The sequence below is a fragment of the Crinia signifera genome, chromosome 12, assembly GCF_055691185.1.
Source record: "Crinia signifera chromosome 12, ASM5569118v1, whole genome shotgun sequence".
Lineage (NCBI taxonomy): Eukaryota > Metazoa > Chordata > Amphibia > Anura > Myobatrachidae > Crinia > Crinia signifera.
This window is the reverse complement of record NC_139228.1, coordinates 86,929,954-86,947,730: the sequence shown is the minus strand read 5'-3', so window position 1 is coordinate 86,947,730 and position 17,777 is coordinate 86,929,954. Positions and strand designations below refer to the sequence as shown.

The window sequence follows — 17,777 nt, the reverse complement described above, 5'->3', positions numbered from 1 at the left end:
TGTAAACAATCTCTAAAGCCAACAATGAACAACAATGCAAAAAAGGTTACGTCAGGGTACAAACTACACAATAACCCAACTATTATATTTACTGCAGTTTCATTCAATTTGGCAACTGCAACAGAAATGCTGGAATATGCCTAATTAGCTTTAATACATTAATTAGCAAAAACAATGACCATTTTTTTTTTCTTCTGAAAACTGTATTCTAGAAACCGTTCCAGATCTATCGGACACATGTTCTCTGAGTGACAAACACAGAACAGTTTCCTAGACTGTTAACATTGCAGCCAAAATACATCACCGTAAAGAAGTGTTCACACCATAAACAAAAGTAGGAAACGGAGTGGATGCGGAGAAAGAAGAATAGGAGGAAGGTCAGAGGAAGGAGGTGATATCTGCAGCAAAACATTAACCCGCTGGACCCAACTTGGAGCATTTACGGGTGTTGTACCATTGAGCATTTAAAGCGCGGACTTCTACAGCAGCTTCTTGGAGACTGCTGTATTTTTTCCGAGCCCACCCTAAGAAATTCTCCTCCGCTGTACACTACTGTATGAAAGTGACAGTTATTTTCTCTATTTACTCTCAGCCCAGAACAGAACCATGAAACCATTATTAGGATCTACAGCTTGAATAAAAAGCAGGTTTATGAAACCTGTAACTACGACTTCCCCACCCACTAACCACCCGATCAGCTGGGATCCTATCCTGGGGACCTCGCCAGTCTTACTCTCCAGTTATCCCTTACAGTGTGTGTGGCCATGGGTCATAGAGTTGACACTATGAAGGTAGATATACAGTCAGCCATTAAAGGTTGATCGGGTTGGAAGGTCAAAAAAAAAAGAATACAGGAAATACTCATATGGACCTTTATTGACTGTCGTCAGTAAATGCTTGTGCCAACCGTCGAGCCCTGTCAACCTATGTATTAAAGACTGTTTTTGTCTTTGCTGGGCAGATTGGGCAAGTGAATTAGGGACTGGTTAAAAACCGGAATGCCAGATCAGACTGGCTTTCTGCAGCAAACTGCCATTCTGGAGCTTGTAGTGCTCATTCCCACCTGGGGCTGTAATGTCCTGTCACCATGGAGGGAGAGATTTCAGCTGTATGGTCCATACCATTTTGGTAATTACCCCATCCCTCGACCATACTGGGAGGCTGTAATCTCTCACTACATGGTGACAGGAGTCACCCACCCAGACAGGATAAACACTGCAAGCTCCAGAGTGGCAGAATTTGCTGTAGCGAGCTGGTCCGGTCGGCATTCCGGATTCCAGTTTTTACCCAATCCCAGTGAATTGGGCATTACAATTATTTATCAAGTCTGCAAAATGTGCCTAAAAAAACAAACTTAATCAAAAGTGGATTGTACTGATCATTATGTACATATTACATTACCCCATATTCACCATACCTTCCCAAAAGGGCAACACGTAATTATCAGAAATGACATCAGACGTAGTAAAGCTGCCAAAATCAGTCTACGTGAGAGTTTTTAGACATTTGGGGGGCGGCGATGGCTTCCATTTTATAAAATAGAGGCCCCCCTACTCCCTATTCCTCTTCCCCATTTCTTCCCCCCCCCCCTCCTACCTCCACCACTTTATTTCCTACCACACATACTCCCTTCTTCGTTCCACCATATAAAAGTTAGAAAGTTTAGGCTTAGAGACGTAAGCTCCTCTTAGGCCACTCAACAACCATTAGACATACTTATTTGTGTTAACCCATAGGCCGTTTTCTTGTTAACTTCAATGGCTTTGCCCGTTGATGTTACTGATATGTGTAAATGTTATCTCTGACTTTATGCCTGGGACACCAATGTGTGAGGTCTTGTTGTTACACACGATTCTGATCCTTAATAAACATAATTGAAAAAAAAAAATGAAGGCACTTTGTCTCTTTTTTGTGTGTTTTTCAATGGAGATTTCCTGGCCTCAGCAACAGAGCACCGGCAGCCGGTCTATGCAACTTCCTGTGTTACTCAGCTGGCTGATGCGTTGTGTGCGATCCGATGCTGTCTCATCAGGTGTAGCAGAGGATCACACATACATGCAGGAAGTGTCTCTTTATACTAGATACCTGGGTACCTAGGAATTCAATTATAAGGCAAAGAAGTGCACTCAGTTTTGGTTGATGCCTGGATGAATTATACCACAAATCCTACATGGGAGGTGATCCGCATGGTTTTACCTTCACTGGCTGATGCGTTGTGCACCAAAGAGCACAGTCACAGGTACACCGGGATAGTTCAGGTTCACAAAAACCGGAAAATACAAAGTAATGGAATTTAGAGAAGCTGGGCATGGTGGATGGAGGGGTGGAGGACTTTTAGATGCACAACGGCATCAGGTTGACCAAGGCTGGCCATGACAGAACGTTCTTGTGGAGTTATATGAAATCTGGAGATACTTACTGGCTACAGAGAAATTGTTCAAAGGGGTTTCTAACTGGTCAACATCTTGCGGACGTTCCTTGTAACCAATAAATGTACCGTCAGTCTTGAGGAGAAAGTAACGGGGCCGCCAAGTCTTTATGTACTCACCTGAAAAAGAGAAAGAACATTTTTAGAATATTACTAAAAATACAAGGGGTAGATTTTATAAGGCGTTATACAGGGTAAGTGTAGCATAAAGTACAATACATAAGTACCAGGAAGCTGGGTATCTATTGCAGTGGGACCAGCAGATACTATATTAAAAAGAACTAAATAGCGGAATACAAATGGACATCTCGTCAGTTGTACATGTAGAAATTCTACACAGTTGGATCATACACCAAATTAATTTGTCTCGTAGGACCACCTGGGCGGCAGAGCCACAGCCCCAACTCCCAGACTCTAATTTCAAATTTAGGAATCCCTGGAAGGGCCATGGAGAACAATGATGGGCCCTGTTATGGAGGGTGTGTGGTCACATTTCAGGGGTGTGGCCAAACCATTCCAGATAAAAAAAAGTGCCTAGCAGTCAATACTAATTTGTGGTCCTTATCTACAGAAATAAGAATCATTTTAATGGTAATGGAGACTGCTCTCCTTTTTCCAGACCTCTTAATCAAATACATGACAGAGACGGACACTGCCCTTTAGTAGTAGTCAATCAGAAGCATAAGGCCATATAAGTAACAGCATAAGAACATGCAGACTGCGACTCTTATACAGAAGGCCTATCCTGTTTTACCACAAACCGATCTAGAGGTTTGCATTATGGAGTCACATACCCATTCCAGGAGGGACAATATGCTCTGTTCCTGGACTTCCTTGTTGCCAGTGGCAGAAGTGGATCAGCAGCACAGTCCAAAATTCAAATAGGACAGCCACACCAACTGCCACCCCAAACACATCAGTCCTGGACTCAGAGGCAGTTGGTGTGGCTACCCTATTTGAATTTTGGACTGTGCTGCTGATCCACCTCTGTAACTGCCATTAGCAAGGAAGTCCAGGAACAGAGTATATTATCCTTCCTGGAATGGGTCATGTTGGGAGATATGGATTTATATAACAACATGTGGTTCATTTCAGCTTCTTCAATGAAAACATTGATATATGTAACATTATTACCACCAGACCCATCAGGGCCTTTGCAGGGGTTATGGATCATTGGGTAGACAGCATGATGGTCCACAAGCATTAAATCAACATGCATTAAGGTCGACACAAGCATTAGGTCGACATGGGGAAGGTTGACAGTCAAAATGCCGACATAGGGCTTTTCTAATTGTTTTGGTCCCATGTTTTGACAGTCGACATGGACACTGAAACGTAGCACCGTGTCCGCTCGCGATGCTTCGGCACACTAATTTATTTACCCACCACGCCCTAGTGGAACGTAGGGTGTGAAATACCACCCGTCGTCACAAAAAAAAAAATGTGGAAAAACCCCATGTCGACCTAATGCCCCTGTTGACCTAACCCATGTCGACCTTAATGCATGTCGACCATCTGCTTGTAGACCTAGTGAACGTACCCCCCTTGCAGACACAAGAACACCTTATTTTGTCTATGATCTTCGCTGTGCTAAATCTGCTAAGAGTATAGAAGCCGTCGCCATAGCAATGAGTTCATCGGGATTGTCATAAGAGCAGACACCCTGCTAAAAAGCAGAACAGGCGGAATACGCCACAGGCAGCTGTTTAGCTGCAGGTATCTGCACTTAAACAGCTGTAAAACATTGCCAGATAACAGCTTGCCATTTAAATTAAAATAATAACCATAAACATCGAAGCATCAATTTAATGATTTCGCCATTTAGCCCATTTTTAGTATTACTTGAAAGTGTGTCAGTCAACTGCACATCGCGCAAGCTGCCATCTTGTTTTCCGAACCAGTATAACGGAGTCTAGCAGTCGTCAAAACTCAAAAGGCAGCCAATAAAACATTATCTGGAATATTCAAACGTTCCGAAGCTTTATTATAACGAACATGTGAGCACAATGCATTAGCACTAGAGGTTCTTCAAGAAAGAAATATTTCAAGTCTGTATCTATCCCAAGTCTAGCTTCACATGGTACTTTGTGATGTCAAGCGGGTTTGCACGGCTGGTGATTTACTGCACACAGAGATGAGAGGAGGGAGAGCACAATGAAAGCGCCTTCATATACAGAGATAAATAATGCAGTGTATGTTTTTTAACATCTGATCCTTAAACGCACAGCAAATGTATGATTCGGAGCAGATGTCCAATGTATTATTTTTTGCCATTGTCATTTTTCACTGTGACATATGGAGAAACTTTTTTGCATTTACATTCTGCAATGCAAGTACTTTACACAACTATAGGCAATTTACTAATCTGACGAACAGATTTAATAAGCAAGCGAGGAAGAAAAATGAAAATCATTAAATGCATCAGTTTCGAAGTTACTTTATCAAAACAATAAAACGTAGCGGGTGCGCAGGGGATGGAGCGGTAACGTGAAGATTTTATTACCAGCATCTCAAAACCTGATTCAAAATAGGGTTAATATGAACTTAAATAAAACATTAAGTGCTGTGGCTGTGCAATATGAAATAAAGTTTAAATCCTATCCATAAATAAGCAAAAAAAAAAAAGACACAATTGAATAAGTTATTGAAAATAAAAATCAACTGAATTGATTGATCTCATGGTGGCACTTTGGAGCTTTTCATTTCGTCATGTGTGTCTGTCTTGAGGGTTCCATTCATAAAGAAGAAAAAAAACTATAGAATGATAAAGGATTAGTCCAGAAAGGCTTTCACAAAAGACACAACGCAGATTACAAAGATGAGAACGTCCGAGAACAATCCAGTCTTTGTTACCGCTGATCCTTTTTATCTTCAGTTATCTTTAAGTATCCTTCCTGTAGGAGTATCGAGTTTAAACTTTTACCTTCTCTACCAAAATTGCATTTTTTTCCCCCCCAGGACAAAAATTGACACAAGTGGATTACACATTAGTTAGAAGAAATACAATTTGCAATAGATGCTAGCTTAAAAACATTCGGGTAACGTTAATTCGTTCACGAGAGAACCTTCGGATAAGAGGAAGCAGAATTTGACGTAATTTATTTTTCAAAATTCAACGATTGATGGTTTATTCTCCGTAAAATCTATTTTACATTCCTTTACTGGTTTCACAACTAATCTGCTGGGAAATTATATCACAAGCATTTACTGGTCTTTTAGTGTAATGATTGCTTAATTATATTACAAGCGTTTACTGGTCTTTTAGTGTAATGATACATCATGAAGTCATCAGATTGGCCATTGACACGAAAGAGGAATCAGATCAGCAGTTGATCAGTACGGTGTAGATTGTTCCCAATAAACAACACATCTAAACTCAGGACAGCATGTGCGAGAATATGCGCTGTATACAAAACACACCCTTTAAGCCTGGACGTCACGTGCATGGGCTGAACTAATGTATCTTTGTTTTACGTGGTGTGAGCCTTGAGAGACTGCTGCCCTTGTGGCATACGAAAAGTTAATCCTACTGAGAATTTAACAAGAATGCATCCCCCCCCCCCCCCCCCAACCCCAACTACAATACTTTGCTGAATTGGAGCTGTCTGGCTCTGATAGAGTGCCTAACATAAGAAACAGCTGCCACTCTCTGGGAAGCTCGTTGGGTAAGTGGAGTATAACGAGCAGCCAACACACAATAGAATATCCATCTTTATTTACCAACTGCTACTTGCTCGTTGCTGCACCAAACCATTTAACATAGTCGTCACACCCCTAAAAGTACAGCGGTTCTTTAAAAAAAAAAAATTCAAAGATAGAAAAAAGAAAGTTTCTTACACAATTATTCTTCATTACACTCAAACGAACTGCAATAATGGGGTTAATGTAATAGATTAGATTAAACGCCCATAATAGTTCACAGTACAGCAAAATACGAAAATCGAAAGGGAAACACCAAAACTTTCATTTCCACTTTTTTCCCTACAGTTTTGATAACGATCGTACTATACATGAACTAGAATATCTTGATAATGAAATATAATATCAGAATCAGATTTAAACCATCATATCAAGTTAAGCCTCAAAACAAATTGAGGCCAGACTTTTTTGACTCGTTGATTTATTTTTATACAGGATGCAAGCCAATCCAGTTCTCTCATAGGGTGTAATGTACTAAAGCGAAAATGCGGTCAAAACACAGTTTTGGGGCTTTGGCCGCATTTCCGATTTGTCCGAAGCCTGGTAATGTCGCTGTCTTGCTGGTGTTACCCCTATACAAGCATATAGGCTTGTTTCTGCACCGGAGATGGATCTGATCAGATCCCTCCCAACAAAATGGCAGCACAGTGGTTAGTATTACTGCTTCATAGCAATGAGGTCAGGAATTTTATTTTCTACCTGTGTTTGCGTGGGGGTTATCTGGGTACTCCGGTTTTCGCATACAACAAAAACATACTGGTTGGTTAATTGGCTGCTATAAATGACAAAATATTCCTTGTGCAGCCCCGCATCAATTGGTGGAGCCAGGCATTAATACTAATAGCCAGTTACCCAGTCCTGTGCATTTCAGTTGGACAGAGGACTGTCACAGTGCACGTTTTCCAAGTCACCCTGTAGGTGCACAGGTGCATTCATTATTCACTGACACATTTTAAAAGCTCACAGGTGGAGCTAATGATTTCACCTGTGATTCTGTATGGAGACCTGGAAAACGTGCACTGTTGGGGGTCCCTGAGGACAGAGGTTGAGAACCACTGATCCAGTCCAAGCAAATCTCAGCAATACCCCTTTTTCCACCAAAAACTCAGGTCCAACCTGCGTCGGTCCGGGTCCTTCCAGGTGCAGACCCCGGCAGCTACCTGGGTAGGATTCCTGGGAAACTGGACCTGGGTTATTCATTTGGGACCCTTGTTAGTAATTTGTGACCTGGGTAGACCCAGCGGTTTCCGGTTGACGGATCTACGATGTCTACATCGACCATGCTTTGTGGAACCCTTTTAGTTATCTTTATAGTGACCATTTCTAGATCGACAGTAACGGAAGTTAGGTGCCAGCGTTAGAGCGACGGGAGTGTGGTTGGTAGTCACATGGTAGACATGAGTTTTCACTGTTTTTTTTTTTATGCCGAATGTCACAGGTCGTCTTAGTTCATGTTTTACTATGCAAATGGACATAGAGTGTGATTATAATAGTGTGTCGAGCGCAGCGGGACCCCTGTAACATTCGGCAGCAACAAAACGTGAAAACTTCATGCCAAACTTTTCCCGGCGGGGGGGGGGGCATCATTTGTTGTTACGCTACTGTTTAGGCATCTAAATAGTTGGGTTCGACCATAATATGGTCCATCTAGACAGCTGCGATATACCATCACCGACCCAGCAATAGCCACACCTATTGCGGCAGTGGAGGGTGGTATAAGGGTCAGGCATTATTGAGAGTTTCACAGAAGCGTAAGTAAGGTTTCCAGGTGTAACAGCTGCACCAAGTAAAACACATTACAGTTACCTAGGGAATATTTCCTCCTATCATTGAAAAAAAAAAAAAAAAAACTGCAGCAATTTGAAAAAAAGTCTTCACGGAACGCCTCGAGTCTTTTTGCACAAATCTGGCCAAAAATGATTTGGGAGACATTATAACGTCACCAGCACTGGTTACGTAATATTACAGACTATTACAGATCTAGTCTATACACTCACAGTTACTAGTAGCTTATTTCACCAAAATAAGTTTGGCCACTTTTTTTTTTATAGCTGGGAGAAAAAAAAGAGAATCCAGTTGCACGATGGGATTTAGACAGCTTGGGAAAAATAAATTATGTAAATGCAATTCCCAATATGCGCACCAAGAGACAAGGACCTCTGCTTGTCTGTCTATTCACAGTGGTGCAGAAGGGGGCCAGTTCTTTGTGTTCCTGGACACTCTCTGGATGTGTTCTCAGCCTTTGCCTCCAGCATACAGCTGCGGACGCTCTGGCTGTGCCCTGAATCTCAATGAGACGGCTTAGACTGCAGTCAAGGGTGCTTCCCAATGGGGAGGTCAAGCCTGAGTCAGCAGACTGTCTGCACCAGACTGGCGCTCCACAGCTTATCCCGGCTCTCTGCCTTTCACGGCCCATATAAGGCAGTCCGCTGTCACAACAAGCTAATTCAGGGCTAGGCAAATCCGCTCCCCGGCTTTATTCTTCACTCATTTTCCATGCAGCTGGATAGTAATACATTACAGGCCGGGCCCCTGCAGCAGCAGCAGCAGCCGCAGCAGCATGACAAAGATTGACACTGCTGGCAACAGGTTAAGAAGAAATGCTTGTGCCTGGAGTACTGGCCGGGCCATTCTGTGCCCGCACCGGTTCTCACGCTCAGACAAAGCTCCGATATCCGGCACCTGCTTCATTATCATAGCCTCTGAACAGGTCCCCTCTGCTCCCCAGTTCTTAATGAGGCTGATGTTAAACGTGCACAGTCCAATTTGTCAAGGGACAGACGAGGGCTGAGGAGAGGGCGAGGGAGGGGATGAGTGCACACAAAAATAAAAATATTAAATATTGTGTGTGTATATATATATATATATATATATATATATATATATATATATATATATATTTCAAAATGTTTATAAAATTGAAGATAAAACAAATCATTTGACCTTAAATGTAAAAACAAATAAACATAAACCTATTCAACGGACACATAATCATCAATATTTTGCCAACTCTACACAAATTAAAAAAACACTATGTAATAATAAGATTCCAAACATAATTAAAATAAATAATGGATTTTCCCAATCACACTTACCGGTATTATAGCAGAGTTTTATCTATTTTATGTATTTATTACTACTACGCTGTCTGCTGTAGTGCTTCTAGCACAGTGTGGTCTGTATATCAGCACTGATATGCAAACCAGACCTGTGCTACAAACACCACAGCAGACAGCGACACCCCAGGCAGGGAACAGGAACTGCATGGGCTTTCAAAGATAGCGGGTGCTAGAATGAACATTATTTATAGTGTGATAGATTGTTGCTAGCAGGGCTCTAATGGGGCACACACGGGGCATGTTCTAAGCGATCGCACATCTTTCCGTGTGTAGGGGCAATAGCGATAGTGATGCGCCCGGGGATTAATATCCGGCATGCTGGATAAAACTAGTAATATCGCCGGTCAGTGTTCTCACCGATCGCTCAGCACACAGCACTGGCACATTGCTGTGTGCTCAGGAGTCTGAGCGATCTAACATCGTTCAGAGCGCTCAGCGTATCTCCCCGTGTGTAAGCCCCTTAACTTAGATGGGAGGGGCTCAATTCAATTAAATGCAATTATGAATAGTGCCAGGAACTAGTGCCTAGCGCTGTAGTTAGCTGATGCAATTCATGAGGATAATTTGCACATGAAAAATGTTTTATGGGCGATAATATTTCATAGATAATAATAATAATAATAATAATGATACATTTCAAGCACAAAGTTCTCAATGATCAACAGGTGAACTGTCCCAGTAGCGGTTTGTCACCTCATATAGAAAGTGGTCAGTTACGGATATCAAATACACTTATGATCCAGAGGTTCCCACGCGGGAACCCAAACAATCCAGGTTTTAAGCATTAACCTGCTTATGCGCAGATGGTATAACCAAACTATCTGAGGTACTAATTAAGTCACCTGTACCTAAGCATAAATATCCTAAAAACCTGATTGGGAGACTTGAGGCCCACGTTTGGAGACCACTGGTGCGGTCAGATCAAAAATCCAATAAAGCTATACCCTCTCTTAGAACAAGATTGCAGGTCCAGTCTGGGTCAATGCACACAAGTGTCAAGCAGTGTTGTAGGAACTTGAAATCCATTCGCACTGCAGGATGGACCCCCCTTATTCCCGGAACTTCTATTCTGCCAACACGTGGAGATGGAATAACCTTTTGACACCGTGCCGCCACCAGAGTAAGCCCGGCAATAACCCGGGTACAAGTGTCAGTCTGAAAGTGATATTATAGAGGTATTATGTGGTGATCTGACATCAGATGTGTATATGGGATTCTAATGTACAGTAGGGCAATGTTAATTCTGTGTGCAGACATTGCAGAAGAGAGGTAAGTAGTCAGCACAGTAAGCGGTTGACTCGCAAGCAAACTCTCTCTCTATGATGTAAGGGGTGTTACACCGGCGTATTGGGCTCTGAGATAACATCCCCAGTGGTGCATATTACAGGTCTCCGTTTGGTCAGTATGGAAATCTGTTGGGATAATGACGAACGCTCTCTACGCACCTGCAGATAAATTGTGCAGATCCGATAAATGCTCCGCCATGACAAAGCGGTTCAGATCGGTTTGCACCGGTAACCTATAGCTCAGTGCATGCTGCCTACAGAGGCCAACCATGGGATCGGGAGGTTGGGAACAAACTACCGGTATTTGTAGGAGCATGTACAGCTGCCGCCACTGATTGCATGCTGAAGAAGGCAAGTCAAGTTGCATAGGGAGAGGTATCAGCAGTAGATAGAAAGAAGTAATAATGCCACTGTATAGGTCATTGGTACGACCTCATCTAGAGTATTGTATTGTGGAGGCCATATCTCCAGAAGGATATAAATACATTAGATCAGTGGTAGCCAACTCCAGTCCTTGAGAGCTACCAACAGCTCACATTTTCCAGACCACCTAGCTGCTGCACTGGTGCACTCATTACTCACTGATACATTTTAAAAGATTCACAGGTGGAGCTAATTAATTCACTTGTGATTCTGTGAGGAGACCTGGAAAACATGCACTGTTGGTAGCTCTCGAGGACTGGAGTTGGCTACCCCACCATTAGAGACTGTACAAAGAAGGGCAACTAAAATGGTGCATGGCCTACAATACAAAACGTACCAGGAAAGACTAAAAGATCTTAATATGTATAGTTTAGAGCAGAGAAGGGAAAGGGGGGACATGAATAAACTTTCAAATATATCAAGGGCTTAACCAAGGTACAGGTGGGAGACATTCTTCACAGGAAGAGGAGCAACAGAACACAAGGGGGACACTAGGGGGAGGAAGATTCAGGGGAAATGTGAGGAAGAATTACTTCACAGAAAGAGTAGTAGACAGGGCCGGTGCAAGGCACCGGAGCACCCCAGGCGAGTCGGGGTGGGGGCGCCCCGATGCCGGGGAGGGGGGTACCTGTCCTGCGGTGCTGTGTATTTAAATCTGGCGGCGGAGGCAGCGGGGGTCCCTGCAGTCCATTAGAAATCACGAGCGCTATCCGCCGGGCTATGCGGAAGCGCTTCTAGTGTGAAAACACTGGCAGCACGCTGATTGGCTGAGATCAGCGTGCGCCGTGCTGCCAGAGTTTTCACACTAGAAGCGCTTCCGCATAGCCCGGCGGATAGCGCTCATGATTTTTAATGGACTGCAGGGACCCCCGCTGCCTCCGCCGCCAGATTTAAATACACAGCGCCATAGGACAGGTACCCGGGCGGCACAAAATGCCGCCCTCCAGTGGCCGGCGCCCTAGGCAAATGCCTAGATTTGCCTAGTGGTGGCGCCGGCCCTGGTAGTAGATAAGTGGAATAGCCTACCATCAGAGGTGGTAGATGCAAATACAGTAGTAAAATTTAAACATGCTTGGGATAGGCATACTGATATCCTTACAAAAAAAATAGGATTAAATATGGTTTGAGGTAACATGTTTAAAAAAAGGGGCAGACTAGATGGGCCAAGTGGTTCTTATCTGCTGTCACATTCCATGTTTCTATGTTTAATCACTTATATGGTAAATCACACAATTATTTAGTCAGTGACAACAACTTTTCCAAAGGAAATGTGCTGGGATTAAAGGTCTAATTAAATACCCCACTTTGTTCTATATCAGAATCATATATATATATATATATATATTCTCCGAAAGAGGCTTTTTGCATGGGATGCCGGCGGTTCGACTACCGACGCAAGCATCCCGACTAGCACCCAGAAGAATGGCGCATGAGTCTAGATATCGATAAATGCCAGAATTCCAACAGCTGCCGCCCTGATCATAAGTATGCAAGGTGGTTTAGTGTTAGGCTGGGGTGCGGGGTGGTGGTAGCTACGGGTGAGTTAGGTATAAAGGCACTACCGGGGGACTTAGGTTAGGGAGGGGTTTGGGGAGGTATAGGTTAGGCATTTAGAAGGGGGGTAGGCTGCGGGGAAGGCATTGACACACACAAAAAGAAATATGTATCATCTCGACCTTTTTCTTGCCGACCATTTGCTAGTGTCATCCTTTTTCCTGTCGACCAAGGCACTGTTGACCAACTGATCCACACACATTTTATCCCCATCGGAGAGATCTTCAGAGCTTATATTTTGCATAGAAATCTCCCCACAGGATAAAGCATATTTGTAAAGAAAATAAAATATTTTAGAACTTGAAAAAATGCTGAACGAAATAAAACTAAGATAAAACGGAACGCTTCTAAGGCAATGAATTGGGATTTAGTACAGTAAATGAATTACGTCTCCGCTGGGGTCTATAATCAGAGAACAATAATGCATTTCACTGTAGGCAATGCAGCATCTCACTGCCGTGGAGTCTCTAATCAGCAGTGACAGGGAACTAGATCCGTCTTAATGAAATGCAGACAGCATGAGAAACACAAATCAGAAGATCACGATGACAAAAGCGTTGCCCCCGAATCGTTCATTTTTCATGGTTCCCCCTTCATTAGGTTAAGCAGATTCAGACCTTTCTTGACTCTTTCCAGGTTCTTTGTTCACTGTCTGCAGTCTAGATCTGCACCAGCGGTTACCTTTGGAGGGGGGGGGGGGGGGGGTGATGTAGCCCCATTTAAGTCTCATGTGAGAATATATTCGGCAGCTGTTTATATAGTTACTGAAGTTACATCAGATTTAAAAACAGAAGTCCAATAAGAAAAAGAGAATCAGCGCAGGGTGCGGCCGGTAAGAGGCGGCTGATGTGCACTGCAGCTGGGACACTCCGAACAGTAGCTCTCTATGCGGATGGCGTGCGATCTCTCGCAGTTATCACTACACCGCGGTCGGGCTGCTGGTCCATGGAAGAGATTGCTGTTTAGGGGACATGTATCTTAATTATGGGGACAACTCACAAAGGAACACAAAAGTTTCAGGATTAAGAAGGGAATGATTGGAGGAAGCTGTAACGGATTCCTACAATCAGCATACGGAAGGGTTATTGGGGTATGGGTCATACGGTTGGCTGAATGTAGGACATGACTACGGTCGACAGGTTGACACAAGCATTAGGTCGACAGTCAATAGATCGACATGAGGCTTATTCACGGGGGGGGTTCCATGCTGCGGCTAAAAAAAATATCGACCTTGACAAGATGGTGACAACCATATAGACATGTTCAAAATGTTGATACTAAACTTTAAGCCTAGCACAAAAAAATGTCGGTACTTTTGTAGTTTCACGGCGGCAGTTACGTAGTCGGCGTAGCGTCCCTGTCAGAATCAGCGTAGTGTTCCTTGTGAAAGTCTAGGTGCACACACGCCATTTTGTGATACTGTGAAAGTCTAGGTGCACACACGCCATTTTGTGATAGTATGGCCGCCATTTTGGTTCGCAGAGTTGCGCAAATAAAGTTTCCATACCCGAGTATGTGTGACAATGTGGACCAGAAGAGTAGACATACTATCACACATAAATTCATAATAACACACTTACACGAAATTAAATATAGTTAAAAGGTTTAGAACGCCACACATAGCTTAGTTAGCCCTGCACACACCTGTCTGTATCGTGTTTAGTACCGTTCCGCTCAGTTCATTATGCGAAGTATTCCGGTCATTGCGAATATGTCGCAATGTACATTGCCCGATAGTTATGGACATAATCCATATTCCAGAGACAGTTTCTGTTGTAAGTAGTTAACAAAGGAAACTAGCTCAAACCGGTTCTTATCCTTGCTGACGCCGAAACCACCAAACAAAGGACTCTTAAAGTTCACTCCCCTGCACCTGGTCAGACCAGGTACAGCGTCTAACCTCCAATCACAGTGGACCGGACATATGATCTCTGACCAATGAGAATGGCCTTTGACCTCCCCCTTCTGACCCTATAAGATAGGCGACCCGGAGCAGGCTCGGTCTCTTCGGCACATCTACTTTCCCTGGACCTTCCTACCGGACTATAGTTCATTCCTGAACGATAGTGAGCTCTGACCGGACTGCGCTTCGCTTACTAGATGACCACGGTAAACGGTTGCATTTTCACGGTATTTATTCTTATAAGTATTGTTGGCTGATTGTGTCTTGTAACTGTATTCTTTCCCCTTAGTAGAGTCTGTTTAGTATTCATTGTTAGTATATTGTATTACCTGTTATACCTGTTTATTCTTATTTCTGTAACCCCCTTTTTGTCCGTTAGGGACTTAAATACAAACCTTTTTATGGAGTTCTAATCTCCTTATTCCTATTCAGTGGTCGTGTCTGTTTATTCGCATAGTAGCGATAAGGTACATTGCGGACTCTGTCCTTTAAGGTATATTCGCAGATTAGAGACAAATTACTGCGAAGGGATCTCTTATTAAGGTATTGGTTCTTGGGTGTATAATACACAATAAAGGTACGCTACGCTGTGCTACGTTTTGTTCGCACGTAGTTAGGTATAAAGAGTACGCAGGTTACGGACACATTACGTAACCTGCTCTTTTCACTTATTGTATCTCTGGTCATATTTAATCACCATTAACATCCTGCAGCCAGCGTACTTAGCGTAGTCAGCGTCCCTGTCAGAATCAGCATCCCGAAGCCAGCGTAGTCAGTCAGCGTTGGGTGTGATTGTTTTCTTTAAACACCCCCACTATCCACGTCAACCCGAAGCGTGGCGATGCGTCACGCGTCCTCCCGTCCTGTTCATACCCCCACTAGCCACATGGGCATGGATTTTATAAAGCCCGAAGTGTGGCGAGCGCAGTGAGCGCCGCGAGGGGATGCGGAATACACGTCAAGTAACCCACATCCGCTCGACACACTTCAGGCTCAGTGGCTCGCCACACTTTATAAAATCAACTCCACGCCGACGTGGATAGTGGGGGTATGAATCCCCTCGCCACGCTTCGGGCTGGCGTGGATAGTGGGGGTTTGAAAAGGAGGCTTTTGCCAGTATGTAACATGGAGCACTGGCAAATGCATCCTTTATTGTGCATGAGACGCACTTGCGCCCACACCCCCCCTTTGTGCACAAGACGCACATGCGCCCACCCCCCCCCCCTTTGTGCACGAGACGCACGCGAATCCGAACACCTAACCCCGTCTCCCTGAAGCGGACACGGGCAGGGTTGCCGTACCCTGCCGCAAGAATTCCTGAGACGCACAAGCATCTGAGACGCGCGTGCATCTCAGGGAGATGGAGCGCCTCTCCACTGGCGTCCGCCAGCGCAGGGGATCTGGGGCTGTGTGAGAGGCGCTCACCAGGCTTGCCAGGGACGCCGGGGACAGAGCTGCAGCTCCCGGTGACAGTACGGTGACTAGCTGCCTGACGGGGACACTACGCTGACTAAGGAGGGCTGCCGCGGGGACACTACACTTACTACGCTAGGCAGCCGTTGGACTACGCTAACAACGTATCTTAGGCTGCCACCGTGAAACTACACAAGTACCAAAATTTATTTTGTTGACATTTTTGTCTGATGTCTGAGAAGATCATCTGCCAATCTACACATAAATGCATGTTGCAAGCACTGTTTTTTCGACAAGACGGCAGTTTCGACAACAATTGAATATACGCCTAAAGGCCTAATTCAGCATGGCTGGCTCAATCAGAATTCGCCGTGAGCAGAAATAAAAGCTGGGTTTGTTAAATTGCAAATGCATGTAAATAGCTATGTTTTCGCAGACCCATTTCCAGAAAACGAACCATCGAACAGTTTTTTTCCCCACCATCTGCAACAGTCTAGGTCTTCCATTAATCTGCTCAAGAGAATCAGGCTGGAAACGGTCATCGTTGATGTCAGGAGATCCAAGGGGAAAACGCCTGGGAAGGCCTGCCCTTTCACAAACACACCATGGGCCCGATTCAGACTTGCTCGCTAAGCTGCAAATATTCAATGCCTTGTGAGCTGGTTATGGCCACCGCGGTGAACGCACGTCCCCGACCACCAGAATCAGATCGATAAGCTGGGAGCAGATGTGTAAGCTTACTTACCAGCTGCAGGCTGCTGTCCAATTTGGGGGCAGGCGCTGATGTCATGTGATGTCACCTGCCCACCCCGAGCAGGCTGGGGAACGCCTGCGTTTCATGTGGCCCGCCCAGCATTTCTATGGGTGGGCCCACCGTTTTTGTGGGCACGCCCATGAAATGCCTCTTGTCCACGCCTTAAAGCTCCCCCAATCAATTTGCAAATGGCCCGGCGAGTGAAAATCTCACCAAAGGCGTCCCTTGTGGGGGTCGTTTCCAGACCTGAATAAGCAGGTCAGAATCGACTACTTGTCAATCAAACTGAGGCTTCTCTACAACATCTATGCGCATGAATAACGGTTTATTATTTCGTCCCGGTCGCAGAGAATTCTCTGGTTAACGATCCAGGCTGAATTAGACCCTATGTCATAGATGGGTAATTGTAGGTTATCCTGTAACAAGGGATATGTAAGGAGAGACTCCCACTTTTGGCGTAAATCTAACATAAGTGGGTTCCATCTGAACATGTAGCCGTCGTTCCCAAAGAAGGAAATTGTATAAAAAGCCCCCTAGACATGTCTGCGGCTGCCACCTCCTAGCTGGTGGCATCTCAGCTGTGCCAACCACAATACGGCATACATATGATGTGTACTATTCATTATTTGGGCTAACCATTTTGCAAAGTCTTAAGGCCCCCTATACATTAGTCCGACTTGTCCTAAGAACAAGTGGGACCCGATTGTCCCGGGAGGGGTTGCACACGATTAGGCACTTGATGTGCCAAGTGCTGCATGCGATTTATTACATGCAACTACCGGGGAGCTGCAGGCGGAGGCAGAAAGGGTCTTTGGTCCACCGCCCGCCACTAGCTGCACATAAGATATAACGCGATCTAGTACAAATTGCATACAATAATTATATTGTGTATGGGCACCTTTAGCAAACCTTATGTGCAGCCGGTCTGACCGCCCGACTTGCTGTAAGCAGCTCATTCATTATCCATTTCGGCACTGTGGGGGAAATTTACTAAGATTCTATCTATTCTCTTGTAGAAGGTACTAAACAAAGTAGACTCTAATTGGTTGCTATGGGCAACATCCAAACAGCTGTGACCCTGGCCCTAGGAGGAATTCAATGTCCCGCCTCCCGATTGGCAAAAGGGGGCGTGTCCACGTAAACAGCTGTGGATTGTCGAGATTCGGCCGTGAACGCGACAATGCACGGCTGTTCTTTC

General features: G+C 44.4%; 1 protein-coding gene across 3 annotated transcripts in view; it reads right to left on the bottom strand.

Annotated features, from left to right (window-relative positions):
• The window catches only part of AKT1 (AKT serine/threonine kinase 1), a 102,674-nt gene that overhangs the window by 51,326 nt on the left and 33,571 nt on the right, over nucleotides 1–17,777 (bottom strand). For 2 of the 3 annotated variants that reach the window (XM_083166708.1, XM_083166707.1), the window contains one exon: nucleotides 2,420–2,548. The exons of the other annotated variant lie outside the window; for it this stretch is intronic. In XM_083166708.1, the coding sequence (XP_083022834.1) occupies nucleotides 2,420–2,548 (129 nt within the window). The remainder of the gene's footprint in view (nucleotides 1–2,419; nucleotides 2,549–17,777) is intronic. 3 annotated transcript variants of the gene reach the window in all.